Source organism: Acanthochromis polyacanthus, chromosome 1 (genome assembly GCF_021347895.1).
Source record: "Acanthochromis polyacanthus isolate Apoly-LR-REF ecotype Palm Island chromosome 1, KAUST_Apoly_ChrSc, whole genome shotgun sequence".
Taxonomy (NCBI): domain Eukaryota; kingdom Metazoa; phylum Chordata; class Actinopteri; family Pomacentridae; genus Acanthochromis; species Acanthochromis polyacanthus.
The window spans coordinates 25554820-25575681 of record NC_067113.1 but is presented as its reverse complement, the minus strand read 5'-3'; the positions used below and the strand labels follow the sequence as shown (position 1 = coordinate 25575681).

At 38.6% G+C, this 20862-nt stretch overlaps 1 protein-coding gene, 1 long non-coding RNA gene and 1 gene segment (V, D, J or C); 2 read left to right on the top strand and 1 right to left on the bottom strand.

Annotated features, from left to right (window-relative positions):
• Positions 1–2204: 2204 nt before the first annotated feature.
• Positions 2205–20862, top strand: part of LOC127533691 (Ig kappa chain V region Mem5-like) — a 63359-nt gene continuing 44701 nt past the window's right edge. The window contains 2 exon segments of the V gene segment in view: positions 2205–2281; positions 2450–2753. Of these exon segments, the coding sequence occupies positions 2233–2281; positions 2450–2753 (353 nt within the window).
• Positions 4011–20721, bottom strand: LOC127533692 (uncharacterized). The gene is made up of 3 exons (XR_007941450.1): positions 20244–20721; positions 9840–10942; positions 4011–4153 (listed from the first exon to the last, which is right to left on the bottom strand). It is a non-coding gene; the product is annotated as an uncharacterized LOC127533692 (long non-coding RNA).
• Positions 15394–18924, top strand: tspan37 (tetraspanin 37). Of its 2 annotated transcripts, none has more exons than XM_022218919.2 (7): positions 15394–15674; positions 16348–16461; positions 16544–16618; positions 16712–16810; positions 17294–17446; positions 17546–17629; positions 18010–18924. In XM_022218919.2, the coding sequence occupies exons 1-7, from the start codon at positions 15612–15614 to the stop codon at positions 18124–18126; spliced, it is 705 nt and encodes a 234-aa protein (XP_022074611.1). In that variant the 5' UTR covers positions 15394–15611; the 3' UTR covers positions 18127–18924. The 2 variants fall into 2 exon arrangements, with proteins under 2 accessions (XP_022074611.1, XP_022074610.1); XM_022218918.2 differs by having other exon boundaries at positions 16270–16461; positions 18010–18923.

The window sequence follows — 20862 nt, the reverse complement described above, 5'->3', positions numbered from 1 at the left end:
TTTGTGTCTCAATTAATGTGAAACGTGGATGAACTGCTGGTCACAGGTGTTCTCCCTGTTTGAAGTGACTGTTAGCATTACATATTTTCACTGCAAAAATGTGCAAAATGACCAAAACAAGATGTAAGGTGATATGTAAAACAGCTAAAAAAGTGATACAAAACAACTACAAACACATAAAAGGCAAGTTCCCAGCTCCAAAATAGTTATAAGACAACAGATAATATTAGAAGTGTGGAAAAAGACTTTAAAGAGACATGTAATGTCATAAAGAGATGAATAAAATGGTGCAAAACATAAGGAGATGTGACAGATTTGCGCGAAGGCTGCAAACATAAACCCAAAAACAACCACAATGTAATGTAAAATTACTAATAACAAAAAAATGGTGGCTAAGATACACAAACCTGAAACAAAAATGCATAAAATTGCTCAGACTTGTGCAGAACAACAGACACATTTCCAGTCTCCATTGTCGAGTGGCTTGTTGGAATTTATTTACATTATCATTTTTTCAGCACAAGAGGGCAGTATTCATCCTAATGTTGTAGAATTACAGCACCTATCTGTTATTTGCATATCTGTCATGTTTCTTCAAGCGTTGTGCTCTACTATGGCACCAAATTGAGTGCAAACTAATGCATGATTCTATTCTTTTTTAACCAGTATTGGCAGTTAGGACTTTTTATGCATGTTTTTTCCCTGTGGGATTTCAGTATCTTATTACAGCCGAGAGTAATTTTGGTTTCTACCTACCGTTGTTTATAGAGGGACAGATGTTGATGAAACATGTGCTACAGATGTTAAGGTTAAGTGTATACTGTGCTTTTCAAATTAAAGAACATTATTCCTAAAGAAAATCTAACCATTTTTAGCCTAAAGAGTCTGGAAAAATGCTATCCACCAAAAAAAAATCAGGGCTGTAATACAAAAACCGCACTTCATTTTGAATGCTCACAGATGTGCTGCAGGAATTTTACATGCACTGCTGCTCTCTTGAAGGTAGCTCAGTCACACACACACAGAAACCTCCTGATGTTCATCAAAAGAGGAAGTGAAACTCAGCTTTTTATATCTCTGACAGTCAGGGTTTGTTCCCCTTCACAGCACAGGATGTTTAATAATAAACTCAGAATCAACAGTGCTCAAAAAGGAAAAAATGCCAAATGTACAATGGTTGGTTAGTTAATTTACTCTCAAATAATAATCTAATATCATGAGTCGACCATATCAGACATGTAGCATGTTAGATTTGTCTGCAGTGAAATATTCTCTGCTGTTTGTGATTCAAATCTGCATGTTCAGTTTCGAGCTGCTCCAAGAATTTGATGTGAAGTATGGCTGCAAATTGTGTAACAGACACAGAATTTTGTGTAGATTCGGCCTGTTTTGTTGAACTCTGAAAAATAATAATAAGTTGTAAAATCCTATAATAAGTACATAATTCATATGATAAGCATTTAAAAAAAAAAAAAACAGCCAAAACTATAAATAATGTTCCCAAGATTTACAGGTTTTTAACTTGGCAATAATTTTTGTAAAAAAAAAAAGTGATTTTATTATGTTAAATGACACTTTTTTTACTGTATGTAATGCAAATTTTAACCTTAATGGTCGTTCTTCTGTAACTTTCCTATTTATGAATATCACTTAAATGTGTTACTATTTTAGAGGTGATATTTTCATGTTTTTTATATTCACTTTATTGAGAAATTACAATATTTATGATGGCAGATCATGCAAAGTTTTCAAAGATTTTCCAAAATTATTTTACAAATTTCTTCTGGGACCATTGCTTCCAGGACGTTGTTTCTGTATGTTTTTTTATTTCCATTTTTTTTGTTAAAATTATGGGCTTGACGATACCATGATGATGACCATAGTTAAACTACATGCATCATCCTCACAGCCTGTAAGCATTCGCAAAATATAGCCGAGGCTAATAGAACTCTCAGAAACTAAAGATTAGAAACATAAGAAATACGTTCGAAAGAGGAGCACATTGTCAGTTATGTTTTTATAGAGACTATTAATGGTTGAATGACCATCCAGAGATGAACTCCCATCTCAGATCACCTCTGCTATTTCTGTTTCACAGCAGCAGGTGTGTGTTTGCCTCCTTCAGTGTGTTTTGCATGATTTTTATGCTTCGTTGCTCCTCACAGTTTAAGTTCTTCTGTCACTGAGACTCTGGACTGTTTTCATGCTCTCACACTGAACAGCTGCATCAGGATGATGTTTCCAGTAACTCTGATTGTCATGTTGGGTTTTCTGAGTCACGGTGAGACAATTTGAAAATATATCTGACATATTTTCTGTCTGTTCCTGTCATAGTTGCACCAAGTTACTTTTTGTTTTGTCTTCTTGCTCTGATAATCTAAACTGATGCTCCATGTTGTGAGCGAAAAATCATTTCTCCTCAAGGTCTGAGTTTTGTTTCTTATTTCAGAGACGTCTGCCAACGATTTTCTGACTCAGACTGACAAATCCAAGTCTGTCAGTGTCGGTGGGACTGTGACCATCAGCGCCACAGGGAGTTCAAATATTGGTGCTGATCTCAGTTGGTACCTTCAGAAACCTGGACAACCTCCTAAACTTCTGATATACACATCATCAAGCCTCTTCTCAGGAACTCCATCTAGATTCAGCGGCAGTAGATCTGGTTCTCAATACTCTTTAACCATCAGTGGCTTTCAGGCCGAAGACGTTGGAGATTATTACTGTCTCGGCTACCATGGTAGCTCAGGGTTCACACAGTGATTTGTGGTCGTACAAAAACCTCCTTCAGTCTGACTGCAGGTGCAGAGGGTTGGTGAAGAGACTGTGATGAGGACAACTGGTCCAGTGAACAAACACAAGAGTCACCAAGCAGAAACACAGTGAATCTAATTACAACTCAGTTCATTAAATGCAGCTAGAATTGAAATACATAAAACATGAATCCTGTATATTTAACTAGAGATCGTTGTTAGAATGAGTCCACTGACAGAAAAAGATATTCAGCAATATTTCCATTTTCTCACATTTACCAAGACTGTGATAAGAAGTGAGTTGTCACATTAAAACATCTGATTATTTATCAAAGAAGATGATGGGATACTTTATGTTTCATATTATACTGATACATACAATAAAACCAATTCAAGAAATTTGATGAACAGAAGGGGCTGCACAGTGCCGTAGTGGTTAGCGCTTTCGTCTTGCAGCAACAAGATCCCCGTTTCAAATCCCGGGGTGGGCCTGGGATCTTTCTGCATGGAGTTTACATGTTCTCCCTGTGCATGTGTGGGTTTTCTCCGGGCACTCCGGCTTCCTCCCACAGTCCAAAAATATGCTGAGGTTAATTGATAACTCTAATTGCCTGGAGGTGTGAATGTGAGTGTGATTGTTTGTCTGTATATGTAGCCCTGAGACAGACTGGTGACCTGTCCAGGGTGCCCCCTGCCTTCGCCCAAGTCACCTGGGATAGGCTCCAGCACCCCCCGCGACCCTAGTGAGGATAAAGCGGTGTATAGAGAATGGATGGATGGATGAACAGAAGTTTAGAATTTCATTCATGAACACTGATAAGTATATATATAAAATCCTACTGAAATACAAACACACAAAGACAGTCATTTTTTATAAGTTGCACTTTTATTTGATGCTGAAGTTGAAATTTGGGCATTTTTACAAAAATATATGAAGCAGAACATGAGTAAGATCAGTTTCACGTCACTGATTTAACATAAAAGTTATAATGAATTGCAGAAATATGAGAAGAGAGGAGATGTGCAGCTTGATGAAGATCTCACAAACATGATTTCCACACAGCAGCTGTTGCTGAAGCTCTACTCTGAGCAGCGTTCAGGGTCCAGGCTTTGACTGACAGGACTGTGTCCATCCAGACTGGCCTCACAGCTCACTGAGCCCGCCTTCCTCCACTGCTCTGCAGGGAGGCTCAGGGTGCTGCTCCAGCTGTAGTGGCCGTCCCTCCCCAGGACCTCCAGGCTGTTTGACACCCCTGAGGACCTGCTGCTGCCCCCCACCTTCCAGCCCAGCCTCCAGGCTGAGGGGAAGCCCCCGCTGGCCAGACACACCAGTGTGGCACTGCTCTGCTGCACCTCCTGTGTGGAGGGGGGGAGGACGGTCAGGGTGGGGCGCACCACACCCACTGGAGGGGAGAGAGGAGGAGGAGAGGGGGGAGACAACGCACAGGAGTTACAATGAAGGCTGGGAATCAGGACAAATCACACACTGCTCATTTCATCAGTCTGATCCGATGAAACACAAGAACTTGTTTTACTGTTGCACCATAAATCACTCAGTATCAAAGTGGATTGAAGAGGAAATAAGTAAAAGGTTGATCAGTGAAGATGATTGATGACATGATCAGATGTGTTCCATAATGTGTGACAGTGAATAAGTTCATCTCTGTGACGGTTTTCTGATGTTCAAACTGACAGAGTTGAAACACTGATGAGAAAACAGTTGAGACTTTGTCATCTGTCTCTTTCACTTCCTTCCAACTGAAACTACTGAACCGTGAACACAGAGTTAATCTGCATTTACCGCTAAAATTATATTTATTGGACAGACAACAATATCAGAGCTTCGTTTAAAAAAAAGTTTCTGATTAATTCTTAAATAAATCAAGAAAAGTGTGAACATTTCAGGTAACAGTTGGAACGATCTTCTTAGACAAATTCTACTTTAATATATATAAAAAGCAAAAATAAATCGCATTTTATTTTTACATCTCTTATAAAAATCAGAGTTTTTCATTTTGTAATTTGTGAAGCTGAATGAATTTTCAAATCAGTGAAGTCTCTCAGACAGTGAGACCAACTTCATTTGATAAATGAGAAAATTTAACATCAAATATAATCACTGACCTTCATCACATTTTGAAAGAGGATTTAATAAATATTTATAAATGCTAAAGATTGCAAAAAATAAAAAAATTCTGGTACTTACAGTCAACGACGAGTTTGGTTCCTCCACCAAAAGTGTACCACAGTGATACAAACTCATTGAGTGGCCGTACAAAAACCTCCTGCACTGAGAACAAACATCTAACTACTGAAAACGCCCAAATAAAGCCCCATTAACAGACTTCAATGAATCTATACAGTTGTTTGAAGACATCGATGATGAAATTAACAGATGTGTTTTGTTTCTTTAAGATTTCCATCAAATTTCACTTTTCCGCAACTGACAGAGACACAATTACATTCTGATTATAAAAAAGACACATATTCCTAATTTAATTACACTGACACGTAGATAATGGTTCAAGATGATTTCAATCATAATTATTTAAAAAGAAAACATTTGGAAAGTGATATTTTTCTGAAGTAATTCTTCTGAAGAACCAACATCAGAAAACAAACATGTCATACCAACCAAAGAGGACAAAACTTATCCATAAATCCTCATCTTCACTTTTAATTTGAAAATACTTTCCTCTGTTCCATTGAGATGATATTTAGTGTAAATCCAAACAGTGTTTCTCCTCATTTTGTGTCCCACGTTGCCTCCAGTGTGTTGACAGCAGACAAATCATTTCCATAGAGAGGAGGCTTTGCATCATCAGCTGATGTGAAGTGAGAAGGTTTATAGTCCTGTGAGTTCAACACTGCAGGACTCACATCTGTCAGTCAACACAGCAGAAAGCACAACCACCATGACTCTCATCTCCATCCTCATCGGGACGCTGCTCTGCTGCTGCTTCCAAGGTCAGGACTCATTACAGCATCACATTTTCTGTTGAAATATTTTTAACTGAACTGTTTTAACAATGATGACCATCAACAAAAATGTAAATGTAAGAAATTCTTAACATATTTTATATTAATATTGGTTTTTTTTCAGGTTCTAGTGGTCAGATGACTGTGACTCAACCTCCAGTGGTGACATTTACTCCAGGATCCACGGTCACTCTGACCTGTAAGACCAGCCAGAATGTTTTAGATATAGCGATGGTGATGACGCCTTGTTCTGGTACCAACAGAAATCTGGACAGACTCCAAAGCTCCTTGTAAAATTTGCGAAAACACTTGAGTCAGGAACTCCATCTCGGTTCAGTGGCAGTGGAAGAAGCTCTGACTTCACTTTGACCATCAGTGGAGTTCAGGCTGAAGATGCAGCAGTTTACTATTGTAAGAGTGTTCACAGCGGCCCAGTGTTCACACAGTGATTTGTCGTCATACAAAAACCTCCTCAGTCAGACTGCAGAGACTCTGAGCTGTTCCAGCAGGAACCAACTGCAGCTGCTGAAGAGGAAGAAACTCTGACACAGACCACTGAACACAGAGCTGACAGGAACCTCACCAAGCACCAAGCACACATTTACACTGAAATATTAATTCAGTTGTAACTCAAGTTTTTGCAAAACAAGATTCTTCACGTGTTGTGTTCCCTCTAACTTAAAGGACAGAAGTTGGCCCATTACATATTTCAATCACAAGATTTAATCTCAAAAAATGTTTTAACATCTTTGCTTCAGTTTTTAATCCTGATCAACACATTATCAAATGAAATACACATCATGTTAATTTCATTTTAGAAAGGAGAAACATTTCCTCCATCACTAAGAAGTTTCAGGTTCTAAAGTTTCAGCCGGTCCTCGTATCTCTTCCAGAGCTGCTCAGAGGATGGAGGCAGCAGAGAGAATGAAGGTCTGGAATGACATTGCTGTCTTTCAGCACATATTCCCAATCGACAAAGGCACAGTTTGCCCTATCCTTCATTGGTTCATGGCCTATGCACATTAATATTAAACAGAGTGTTCAATTCTGGACCACAAAGATGAAAGACAAACAGTTTTTTAATGGTGTTTGTCAGCAGTCAATGTAGCTAAAATATTTTAATTTACAGAAAACTACAGTTCCAATTATTGCTTAATTTCATGACCACACTTAATAAAAAAGTATATTATTGTCGAAGCTAAGCACTATTTTAAACAGTAAACCTAATATTCTACTGTAGAGTTCAGAAATCTGTGTTAAAGTAAATGGATGTAAAAGTATTGTAAGAAAAAATACTGTCAAATTCTGGTGAGGAAATTTGTTGCAGTGCTTGTTAAGGAAGACATCAAAGATCTTAGAAATCATTGGGATGTTTTAATGATGTCACATTTTGAAAACATCCAGTTTAATGACTGAATTCTCTCAGTTTTGATTTTTGTTCCATTTGGATCCCACAAACACTCCAGAAGCTTCTTTCAAATGACTTTTCACGATTTAAGAAACACGGTGATGAACATGGAATCAGCTTTATACTGAGAGAAAAATCATCATTTGTGTCTGATTGAGACAAAACTTCTAAAAAACAGAGTGAGATGCTACAAATAATTCATTTTAGCCTGAACATGTGATCAAGATGTTCTCTCAGAAGTTAATTTTAAATGTGATTTTGTGCTGAAAACAGATTGGATCGGTCCACTGATGTAACTGTACTGACAGATGATTTCATTTTGCATCTCAACCACCTTTTCACAGCAGCACAAGCATGTGTTTGATGATGCAGGCTGTGTTTTGAATGATTGCTGTGCATCACTGCTCCTGAAGCAGCTTAAGATGAAGCAGTGAGAAAAGTCTGTGCAGAGTCTCTGACAGTCAGATCAATCCTGGTGACCATGTTTCTGACTCCACTGATCACGCTGCTGCTCGGACTTCAAGGTCAGACGTACTGTGATTCTATTTATCATTGTTTGATGCTGCACATTGTAATTTCTAAAGATAATGTATTTTTCCCTGTTTTTATTTCCAGGATCAGGAGCCAGTCCATCTGTGATTCAGTCTCCTGCATCAAAGTCTGTTGGTTTGGGGGAAACTGTGTCTCTGAGCTGTTCAGCAAGTTCAGGAGTTGATGATGATCTCAGCTGGTATCTGCAGAAAGCTGGACAGCCTCCCAAACTGTTGTTTTATAAAATCAGCAGACGTCAATCTGACACTCCGAGTCATTTCAGCAGCAGTGGATCAGAGCCTGAATTCACTCTGACCATCAGTGGAGTTCAGGCTGGTGATGCAGGAGTTTACTACTGTATGGGTGTTTATGCTGTAAACAGTGCAACTGTGTTCACACAGTGATACAGAGTCGTACAAAAACCTCCCACAGTTTAAGTGAATGCTGCAGGTGCAGAAGGTTGACAGTGATGAGAATTACTGGTCCAGTGAACACAACACAAGAGTGATCAAGCAGAAACACAGAAACCAAATAAAACCAGAACATTTTCAGCATCTTACTCATTGTTTTAAATTAGATGTGAATCATTAAAACTATTCAATTTAGAGTTTGTTAATGAGTCCACTGAAGGACACAGATAAAAGTATTTTATTATGTTTTAATTTGTCGCATAAATTACCATCATAATGTGGTCATAGGATTTAAAAAAAATCAGAGACATATACTTGATATTTCACACTATATTAATTCATCATAAAACTGTTTTTGGAAACTTCACTGCATGTTAATCAGAAGTGAGATGGAAATATAAGATTAGATGCATGAATAATATGTTACAAAACAAATACAAAGACAGTGAGTAGTTTTAAACTGCACTTTTATTTCAAGCCTTTGGTTACTGGATATGAAGCAGAACATGAGAAAGATCAGTTTCACATCACTGATTTAACATAGAATTTGCAATGAATTGCAGAAATATGAGAAGAGAGGAGATGTGCAGCTTGATGAAGATCTCACAAACATGATTTCCACACAGCAGCTGTTGCTGAAGCTCTACTCTGAGCAGCGTTCAGGGTCCAGGCTTTGACTGACAGGACTGTGTCCATCCAGACTGGCCTCACAGCTCACTGAGCCCGCCTTCCTCCACTGCTCTGCAGGGAGGCTCAGGGTGCTGCTCCAGCTGTAGTGGCCGTCCCTCCCCAGGACCTCCAGGCTGTTTGACACCCCTGAGGACCTGCTGCTGCCCCCCACCTTCCAGCCCAGCCTCCAGGCTGAGGGGAAGCCCCCGCTGGCCAGACACACCAGTGTGGCACTGCTCTGCTGCACCTCCTGTGTGGAGGGGGGAAGGACGGTCAGGGTGGGGCGCACCACACCCACTGGAGGGGAGAGAGGGGGAGGAGAGGAGGGAGACAACACACAGGAGTTACAATGAAGGCTGGGAATCAGGACAAATCACACACTGCTCATTTCATCAGTCTGATCTGATGAAACACAAGAACTTGTTTTACTGTTGCACCATAAATCACTCAGTATCAAAGTGGATTGAAGTGGAAATAAGTGAAAGGTTGATCTGTGAAGATTATTAATGACATGATCAGATATGTCTGATAACTTTTGACAGTGAATAAGTTCATCTCTGTGACGGTTTTCTGATGTTCAAACTGACAGAGTTGAAACACTGATGAGAAAACAGTTGAGACTTTGTCATCTGTCTCTTTCACTTCCTTCCAACTGAATGAGTGAACCGTGAACACAGAGTTGATCTGCATTTACGGTAAAATTATATTTATTGGACAGACAACAATATCAGAGCTTCATTAAAAAAAAAGTTTCTTATTATTTTTTAAATAAATCAAGAAAAGTGTGAACATTTCAGGTAACAGTTGGAACGATCTTCTTAGACAAATTCTACTTTAATATATTTAACAAGCAAAAATAAAACGCATTTTATTTTTACATCTCTTATAAAAATCAGAGTTTTTCATTTTGTAATTTGTGAAGCTGAATGAATTTTCAAATCAGTGAAGCCTCTCAGTGAGACCAACTTCATTTGATAAATGAGAAAATTTAACATCAAATATAACACTGACCTTCATCACATTTTGAAAGAGGATTTAATAAATATTTATAAATGCTAAAGATTGCAAAAAATAAAAAAATCTGGTACTTACAGTCAACGACGAGTTTGGTTCCTCCACCAAAAGTGTACCACAGTGATACAAACTCATTGAGTGGCCGTACAAAAACCTCCTGCACTGAGAACAACCATCAAACTACTGAAAATACTCAAATAACACCACATAAAATGACTTAGATGAATCTACAAAGTTATTTGAAGGTATAGATTATAAAATTAACAAGATATATTTTTGCTTTTTTCAGATTTGAATCAAGTTTCACTTTTCCATAACGGACAGAGACACAATTACTCTCTGATTGTAAAAAAAATACATGTCTTCCCAATTTAATTACACTGACACGTAGATAATAGTTCAAGATGATTTGAATCATAATTATTTCAAAGACAATTTGGTAAATTATATTTTTTCCTGATGAAACTAACATCAGAATACAAACATGTCATACCAACCAAAGAGGACAAAACTTATCCATAAATCCTCATCTTCACTTTTAACATGAAAATACTTTCCTCTGTTTCATTGAGATGATATTTAGTGTAAATCCAAACAGTGTTTCTCCTCATCTTGTGTCCCACGTTGCCTCCAGTGTGTTGACAGCAGACAAATCATTTCCATAGAGAGGAGGCTTTGCATCATCAGCTGATGTGAAGTGAGAAGGTTTATAGTCCTGTGAGTTCAACACTGCAGGACTCACATCTGTCAGTCAACACAGCAGAAAGCACAACCACCATGACTCTCATCTCCATCCTCATCTGGACGCTGCTCTGCTGCTGCTTCCAAGGTCAGGACTCATTTCAACATCACATTTTCTGTTGAAATACTTTTATCTGAACCATTTCAACACCGATGACCACAAACAACAACCTAAAGGTATTCAATACTTTTGTCTAATTTCTGACAATGTTTTTTTTTTTTTCCAGGTTCTAGTGGTCAACTGACTGTGACTCAGCCTGCAGCAAAAACATCTTCACTTGGATCCACAGTCACTCTGACCTGTAACATCAACCCAAAAGTTGATTCTTGGTCAGATGGAGATAGTAGAGTAGTCTGGTATCAGCAGAAATCTGGACAAGCTCCAAAGTTGGTCATCAAACTTGGTAAAAATCCCACAGATGGCTTTTCTTCTCGATTCTCTGGAAGAGGAGACGGACAAAACAATGAAATGACCATCAGTGGATTTCAGGCTGAAGATGCAGCAGTTTACTACTGTAAGGCTTATGACCAAATAAACAGTGCCTGGGTGTTCACACAGTGATTTGTTGTCGTACAAAAACCTCCTCAGGCAGCAGGAACTCAAACTGCAGCTGCTGAAGAGGAAGAAACTTTGACACAGACCATTGAACACAGAGCTGACAGGAACCTCACCAAGCACCACCAACTTTATTTGAATATAAATCAACTCTGTATGATGTGTGTTGGTTGTTATTTTGTAAAATACATTTATTGCCCGAAAAAACACACTCATTTTTAGCAGTGAACCTGAGATATTTTTCTTGATCACACATTTCACTTATGAGCTTGATTTCATTCACACAATTGTTCTTCTTCATGTTTCCTGTTTCTAGAAAAAGTTGAAATGACAGTCACAGCAACATTATTAGGACCAAACATCAAAATGCAATGTTTGACAGATGAAGAAATCAATACACCTTCTTACGAATTTTATTTGGAAATGCTCTGTCAACAAAAATGAAGATTTCCCAATGAGCTACAAGGCAGCACAAACGGCCAAATACTGTCCAAGTAAATGTCCAACAAGCTTCCGTTATTCATCAGTGCAGCTGTTGTTTCCACTCATCCTAAAAAATAGCATCCATCATTAAAAAATGTCCACTTCTTTAATCCAGACATTAAATGGGACCTTTAAAACCTCTCAAAGTGTGAAAACAGATCAACCATAAATTAAGGAAAAAAAAATCATACTTTGTGTCTCCAAAGCTTGTTAATGACACGGAGACTGAAGTGTCATACACATCAAGTTGACTTCTTCAACGTTGCTTTATGTCTCTTAATGCCTGAAATGGAAACTGTTTGTTTCTCTAGAATTGTTTAAGTGTTTCTATAACTGAACTAAGATGTGAAATTTATCTACTATAACCCTTTAAGTCAAATTAAAGCAGCCAGATGTTTAAAACAAATCATCTTCTGTTTCATTGAGATGATATTTAGTGTAAATCCAAACAGTGTTTCTCCTCATCTTGTGTCCCACGTTGCCTCCAGTGTGTTGACAGCAGACAAATCATTTCCATAGAGAGGAGGCTTTGCATCATCAGCTGATGTGAAGTGAGAAGGTTTATAGTCCTGTGAGTTCAACACTGCAGGACTCACATCTGTCAGTCAACACAGCAGAAAGCACAACCACCATGACTCTCATCTCCATCCTCATCTGGACGCTGCTCTGCTGCTGTTTTACAGGTTCATTCACTCAGCAACATTTCAGACATGATGTTTTGCCTTTTGTCTCATTTATTTCTGCTGATAAATGAATCATTTCTTTGTGTTTGCAGGATGCAGCAGTCAGGTGACTGTGACTCAACCTCCAGTGGTGACATTTACTCCGGGATCCACGGTCACTCTGACCTGTAAGACCAGCCAGAATGTTGCCTCGTGCACTCATGGTTCATGTATGTTCTGGTACCAACAAAAATCTGGACAGACTCCAAAGCTCATTGTAAGACATGTGAGCATCAGTCATTCAGGAACACCATCTCGGTTCAGTGGCAGTGGAAGCAGCTCTGACTTCTCTTTGACCATCAGTGGAGTTCAGGCTGAAGATGCAGCAGTTTACTACTGTAAGAGTGTTCACGTAATAAACAGTGCCGATGTGTTGACACAGTGACTTGTCGTTGTACAAAAACCTCCTCAGTCAGACTGCAGAGACTCTGAACTGTTACATCAGGAACCGATTGCAGCTGCTGAAGAGGAAGAAACTCTGACACAGACCACTGAACACAGAGCTGACAGGAACCTCACCAAGCACCAACTGATGCACAGTAATGACGCTTAAACAACAAAAACTTATCCATGATTTTTGTTACAAAATTAAAGTCACCCTCTTCGACTTTCAAACTGTAATGGGCATTAAATCCGGTCCCCTTGGCTATTCTCTGTTGTCAAGTCCTGGGGAATGATGTCTGATTAAAACTTAAAATATTCTGAACTTTTTTTGAAAAACACATGATAATTTTCCAGAATGTTCAGCTATGGCGTGTGTTGGAATAGATTATGAATACAGTCGCAACATTGACTGTATTTACTTTCAATGCTACAGATCAAGATTTTACATCTTTTACAAGATTTCTGCAGAGAAAAGTTTGCAACAGTATATAAAATAGTGGAACTAGATTTGCCATGAGACAATATTTACGCAGTAATCCGTCAGCTATATTCATTTAATATGTAAAATGTAAGACTTGCTGTCATTCTGTTGCAGAATGCCTCTTCCCTTTAAAACCGAAAGAAAAGAGTCAAGAACAAAAACAGAACAAACAGATAAACAACAAAACAGCAAAAATGGTTACCTGTGTTTTTTTTTATAACAATAAGCTGCGGTCAATTTTCGCCTGAAATTTCTATTGAAGATGTACAGAAAGTAAATTGAATGCTGTTCTTGAACTGTTTGGAGTACAGGCATGGTTGGGATCTCCTTTGAAAGCTGACAACCTGAATTGTCACCCAGTGCAGTCACAATTATTCTTGGTGCTACTGGCACAGAGTTATTTATGTTGGAACACACTGAATTAGGATGAATTTTAATCTCGCCTAAATTTTTTCCCTAATAAAACACCTGAAAATTAGTGTGGCAGCACTGTGACAGCTTGAAACACAAAAAAGCAACAGCCTGGGGTCTTACATAGTTCAGGACAAAATTTCAGAGCAATACTACAAGAAATGAGTGTTTCACACGTTTTTGTACTAATATGCCCAATTATGTCAATTTTGGACACCCTATGTACACCCTGGGCAAAAATGGTATGTGTTCGTTTATCAACCCTTTTTCACATTATTTTCACTCCAAAAACTCATAAAGAACTCAAAAAATCACTTCAGATAAGCTTCAGTGTGGATCTTGATCTGAATCAGAGGCACAGATGGAGACAGAGAAAAGCAGCAGCTTCTGGCCGCAGCAGGAGAGCCGGAGGTGTCAAAAAATACACTGGGCCGCTAAAACCCGCCTCTCGGCTATTCAGCAAGCTCATTGGCTACATGCCCTGTCAGTCAAACGTTTCCTCCGACGTGATTTGCTCAGGATTTACTGATGATATAAGGAACGTCCAGATCCATCAGTCTCGGCAACAGTTGGCTGTTTAGGCTTCGGAGGCAGCGATGAGTCACTTGATTGGTTGAAATCCGGTTGGAATCGAAAGCTTAGGCTTCAGTCACCATTTTCAGACTGAGACCGTGTGGATTTCTGAATGCTTCATAAAATTATGGACAAAAATGCAGTGAATTATGGAACACGCAGCGCCGCGTGGACGTGCACGGAGCCGAGCTATTTGTGGATTATTTACTTATTTCTAGACATGTTGTGGACAAAATATTATACTTTGCTGGTATTGTCTGGATGACTACTCTTGGATTATGGCCGGTTTTTGTGGATTATTTTCATCGTTGACCGGTAAAAGACCGTCCAAAGGTGAGTTATGCCCTTTATGTGTCCCTTTAAATTTTTGTTGTTTGTTGGAAAAATGTGTTTATAATGTGGTAATCACATCTGAAAGTGGTTTATACCGGCGGATTCATGAGACTCTAAGCTTTCCATGGATGTATAGTGTTTGTATAATCGCGTTTGCAGCCTTCGGACATTCTTGAAATTCCTATGCAAATTAGTAAGTGTACCGCCGGCGGTACACTGAAGCTTAACGGGTGATTTCATTTTTTTAAATGTATTTATTTTAACCAATTTTCCCTGTTTGGCAAATTACAGATATGGGAAATTATAGAAAAATAGCATTAATTTACTCATTAACCCGTAAAACTTGTTTTCTTTTCTACAATTAATAATTTGTTCTTTTTCAACATTTGACTTTAAAATTACTTTTTAACCATATTTTACATATATTTGCTCTCATTTGGAAAAAATAGGTATATTACAGATTTAAAATGGTGATTAATTTTATTTTAGAACTAATGTTATTTTACAGATTTTTCCTGTTTTGTTAAATTACAGATAAATCACAAAATCGCATTTAAAAGTGTTAATTTATAGTTTACTACAATAAACAGGCAAAACACATCAAAAACCTGTTTAAATGACTAACATTTGACGTGAAATTACAAAGAATATCAAGTAAAATCACAGACAATGTGGATCTTGAAAAAAGCAAGATGTCCACACTGTACTTGAACTTTTTAAAACAATGGTTAAATTGTGATTTTGGGATATTTTATTAATTTTAATAAACAAGAGGGCAATGTTGATCTGATTGAAAGACATTGGAGGTCTCTTTGCTATTCCAGGTAAATACTGAACCTGTGTTAAATCCATCAGAAAGATATCATGGATCATGCTCAGGACATAACGTTTACCCCCCCCCCCCCCCCCTTGATAAGCACAGAAATCATTAGAAGCTGTTGGGGTGAATTCTCACATTAAACCAAAGGTGTTCCTCTTTCATTGGGGAAGTTCATCTGTCCACATCACGGAAGAGAAGTTGCTCAAAGCTGTGAAGACCAACGTGGCTAAAGCCTTTCCTTGTTCCACCAAAGAGATGATGCTTTCTTTACAGACCGTCACAGACTTCATAGCTCAATTATAATTGTGCCAATTTTAAGTATTTTCAGGGTGGATATAGCCTGAATATGAGTGATCAGAGGAGAAACACTTTAAAAACAACACTGCAGCTGATGTGTCAACTTCTGTGGGTAGGTGAGACTTTATTATATTCCATTATCTTGTACACTTCTGCCTCTACCCAAATAAAATGCGTGTCTTTTCATTCCCAGAATGTTCTTCTTAAAAGCAAGACAAATTTGAAGACTATTCCCCCCCAAAAAAAGACACTGAAATTGTTTTCTAATTTGTAAATGTGTCTTGTTGTCAAGCAAACAAAGTGCAGTACAAATAAAGTTATTTTGAGTATTCTACAGTTAAAATACAATGACGTGGAGCTGCAGTGGCCTGCATGTGGTTTTAAACAAGTATTCCCGCAAGAAAGCATTGAAATTTCACTTCCAAGATTGCCAAGAGTTACAGAACAAGATCAATGCAACACTGATTATGTAAGGCTGGCAGCTGCTGGGTTCAACTATAAGGAAACAGCTGAGAACACCAATAAGCTATTGAAATGAGTTGATCTTCTCTTGGTTGTGATTTTTAACAGCTAAATTCAAAAGCAGCATGAATATGTCCCTACTTATTGACACACTTCTTTGAAAAAGATTAATGAATTTCTGATTTGTAGAACTTTGAAGCCTAAATAATTCTGTTGTTGTCCGTCTTTGTTGTTAAATGAACCAGGTGTTGGGGTTGATGGTGGGTCTGAGTGGAGTCTACCTGCTGATGAAGTACAGTAAAAGCAGCCTGTTCTTCTCTCAGGTTTACATCACCCTGCCAGCTATCCTCACTCTGACCAGCGCTGCCTTCCTTTTGGCCACCGGGTGTCTCGGCTCCTGGCCAAGCCTCAGGGGTTCCTCCTGCCTGCAGGGACTGGTGAGGATATCAGCGTGAATGTCAACATCTGTATCCATTATCAGTATGTGGACTGTTCGTAATAAAAGGTTTTCCTTTCCAGTTTGTTTATCTGCTAGTTGTGATCTTTTGCCTGGAAAGTACAGCTGCAGCGTTGGCTTATTTCCACTCAGTTAAGGTACAGGAAAAATCATATGAACTAGCCGGCAAATTTTCTGGGGAAAAAAAAATACATATTTATGTTCTTTGTGTCCACTGGCTTTCCATGCAGCTGGAGACAGAGATAGCTAATCTCAGTGTTGTGTTTGAGACGTACACGGGCAGCAGTGACGACCCCAACTCTTGGACCATGGATGCCACGCAAGAAGAGGTGTGATCAATCATGCCAACTCTGCCATATGTACATACACATGCAACAATCTCATTTTTTGTGCAAAATTAGTAGAAATTGTGCAGCATTTTAAAAATAGAATGCAGACAATAAGGGACATGAAAGCAAGCAGCAACAACTGAGCCTGTATTGAAGCTTCCCACTCCTCATAAAAATGGAAATTTATCACTTTCTCTTGATGGCAACTTTCCATTAGGAGAATATTAAGGCTTAAAGATGCTGTAGATGTATTTGTTTTGACTGACAGCTGTCTTAAGCTACACTCAGCTATTGCGATTTCCTCACTTGTTTCCTCTCCAGCTCCACAAAACCAAAAAAACTCAAATCATCTATATAGATGGCATCATCACAAGAAAAAAGCAAACCAAAATCCTAACTCTCATGTGAACCAAAAGTCTATTTCTAGAAGGTTTCCAGTGTTTTATATTGACTAACAACGGTTTGGTTCTATATGCCTGTTAGTTCCAGTGTTGCGGTGTCCATGACTACAGGGATTGGCTGGAAACTTCCTGGTTTAATCGAACTGGAGGACTCTGGGTTCCTCACAGCTGCTGCAACGTTACTTTCCCCTCTTGTAATGGCTCTGTGGGAGAGTCATGGCAGCTTTATGCAGAGGTAAGAGCATCCAGATAAATTTGTAAAAGCTATGGCATGAACGCCTGATCGGACACCTCTGTTTTTAAGATTTTATTATGAAATGTCTTTTTTTTTCAGGGCTGCCAGGTGAAGGTGGAGATGGCCTTTCAGTTTATACTGAGTTTTATCATCTGGGTGTCACCACTGGTTTTTCTGGTGGAGGTATGAAAGATTTTATGACATGTTTGAGCTGATTTTCAAAATACTGCTGACAAGAAATGCACCTTAATATTAATGAATTCATTCATTCATTCATTTCTGTTCTAAATTGCATCCAAACAACACATCATCTACACAATTAACACATCTCTTACACTGTTACACTTATCTGGGGGTAGCTTTATGTAAAAACATTTTGGAAGCACTGTGAGGGATTGTTGATTGCCAGAAGTCCTACATTACACAACACTATGTAGTAAGTTTACACTGCAATATTGTGGCATTTAAATATTTCAAAGGAAGAGAAAATGTCTGTTTTCAGAAGTTGATTACTGGCAGTTAACCAGGATCCTGCTCTTTTCCCCCCTCTTTTTAACGTGCAGGTTGTTTCGTTTCTGATGGTGGCCCAGCTGATGAGGGAACAACCTTTTACGGGATATCAGATACTGGAAAAACCTAAACACCTTGTGACAGATGGGAAAGCACTGTACTGTACATAGTGTGTCACTGTATATTGTGGAAACCTCACCACTGTTTAACAATAAAAGTTTACTTCAGTACACTACAAAACATGTAACACATGAGTATGTTTTTGTTCTAAATATACTCTTTTTTATCTTTTTATCTTTCTTCAACTTCTCAGAATGTTCTTAAAGGTAGGAAGATCTTCAAAAACATTCTAGAAATGTTTGGTAACAACTTTTAAAGACCATTATGGCCTGACATTATTAAAATATTTTCCAAATGTAACATTGAGAATGTCCTTCCTCTGTTATAATGTGACGCTGTGTGCAATGTCCGTGTTCTGCAGTGTGCTACCTCAATAACATGCGCAGAATATTGCAGCAAAATGTTTTATCTTTGTTAATGTATCACATTACAGGAATGTTGTATAAGACATTCTGTCATCGGAATTTTGGAAGCATTTTCTTCAATTTTGTTTTGTATCCTTTGTTGTCATGCAAAACAGTCTATAGCCCTGATATTCTCAAAATGCCACCGAAATTTGGCACTAAAATGTTGAATCTCAGCTAATTTTAAATCTTATAATACCATCAACTGAAAAGCAAAATATCCTTAGAATGTTTGTTAAACATTAGAATATAATATTTTTTAAAAGTTCATTTTAGAGCTAGTATCGTAAAGTATTGTATGAACTGGGTTTGCACTGTTGAAAATGAAGGATACAGATCAGTATACTGTAGATGTCATTAAAACAAACAATGGAATAGTTTATGTTTTTATAATTTATATGGGCTAATAGATGTAGCATTTTAACTCTACACTTTCTGAAGAATTAAACTGGATCTAAATTAAAATGTAATTTACACATCTTTTCACATTTTTATATAGCTATTTTATTATTCGCCTTTCCTTATTCCCAGAGTGACACCAACCAACCAAATTGGTCCGTGTATATTTTGGTAATTGGATTTTCCGTTTCATTAAAACATATAAATTGTAAAATTGTTCCTCAAAATTGTAGCACAATTGTTTATATGCTTTTATTCATGTATCATGTTTACATCCCTGGCATCTTTCCCAAAAAGCAACATCAGCTGTGGCATCCTTGTGGCAGTTGTAACCCACGCCTGCTGTAATAATCAAGAAAGCACACAGACAAGTTATTTCAAACAGTTTTAGTAAACATATTTTCTGGTGACAATCCACACAACACGCGTAACAACTGAATGAAAATGGAAATAAAATAGCCTATTTCAAGAGAACTAAAGATGAATTTGTTTCACATTATTCCAGTCTGCCAGCATTTGGCAGCAGTTTCTTCCCTCAAATAACTAGTGTCTTTAGCGCCCCTAAGGGGCAACGACCACTAGTTCGTTCAGGTTAATACGGTCACTGGACAAACCACAGAATCGGATAACCCCATCCTGATAGTAGTAGTAGTAGTGGCATCTCCCCCAAAGAGTGACATTAACCGTAGCATCTCGTCCAAACAGCGGTAAAAGTAGCCTACTGGCTTATAATGTGACATCTCTACCAGATCGTGGCATTAACCGTAGTACCTCACAGTGGCATTGACCGTGGTATCCCCTAAACCAGGGGTCGGCAAGTAGATGTGGCTTCGGGCGAAAATGTTTGTTGTAAACAATCGAACAGCGGGCCAACCTGCGGGGGGTGCGCAGGTTGGCCGTTAACATTAACCGTGGCACCGCAGCGGTGCCACAAAAAGTGTCACTGCACAGTGGCATTAACCGTGGCATCCGGCGCCGTGCCACAAAAAGTGTCACTGCGGCAGTGGCATTAACCGTGGCATCCGGCGCCTTGCCACAAAAAGTGTCACTGTGGCAGTGGCATTAACCGTGGCACCGCAGCGGTGCCACAAAAAGTGTCACTGCGGCAGTGGCATTAACCGTGGCACCGCAGCGGTGCCACAAAAAGTGTCACTGCGGCAGTGGCATTAACCGTGGCACCGCAGCGGTGCCACAAAAAGTGTCACTGCGGCAGTGGCATTAACCGTGGCACCGCAGCGGTGCCACAAAAAGTGTCACTGCTCGCTGCCAGTGCCACAAATCGGACCTGCTGTCTCTCACGAAAGTTGCATATGAAGTGCATTAAAAGCGGTACCGATAAGAAAATAAACATTTAGCCTACTTACCGAACTTTCAGTGTCTGCTGGTAGAATCCGGCGAAGGGAGCAAAATGGTTAAAACAAGCCAACAGGCAGGAAAAGTGTCTGAGGAAAAGGTTCTACTTCTTCACCGATAAACCACCAGTAACCATATCAGAATTAATCCAATCCAGGAGAGCAGAGTCTCGGCTACATCCTCCAGACTGTCAGTCATTCCAGACAAACTGTCAATCAAGTTACCACGCCCCCTTGCGTCGCAAAACTTAATAAATAAAAAAATCGATATTGATTTATTTTAAGATCGGCCACTTGATCTTTCATTTTGACCATGAAAACTAAAAAAAACAAAACATTTATTTACAGTCTGTGCACCGTACTCTGTTTGGCTCCACCCTTGCTGATGACCACTTCCGGTCTCAGAAAACGAAAAAACGGACCTTTTTTCGTTTCTGTCTCTTACTTATTTTATTTTTTGTTATCGTAAATAAAAAATGAAAATCAAAGCATTTTTTAAAAAAATCGTATATCCCTTTTTTATCGTGAAAAGGAAAAACGCTTTGTATTTCAATTTTATTTTTTGCCTTTTAAAACGACAATCAAATAACCACTCGTTTTTGGTGTTTCAATACCTGCTTTAGAACGGAAA

Bases quoted from the DNA above. Each gene is read 5' to 3' on its own strand.
- tspan37 (XM_022218918.2), top strand. From the start codon at position 15,612: ATGAGTGATCAGAGGAGAAACACTTTAAAAACAACACTGCAGCTGATG. The intron at 16,462-16,543 runs GTGAGGATATCA...TTTCCTTTCCAG, and splicing joins CCTCCTGCCTGCAGGGACTG to TTTGTTTATCTGCTAGTTGT. The intron at 17,630-18,009 runs GTATGAAAGATT...TTTAACGTGCAG, and splicing joins CACTGGTTTTTCTGGTGGAG to GTTGTTTCGTTTCTGATGGT.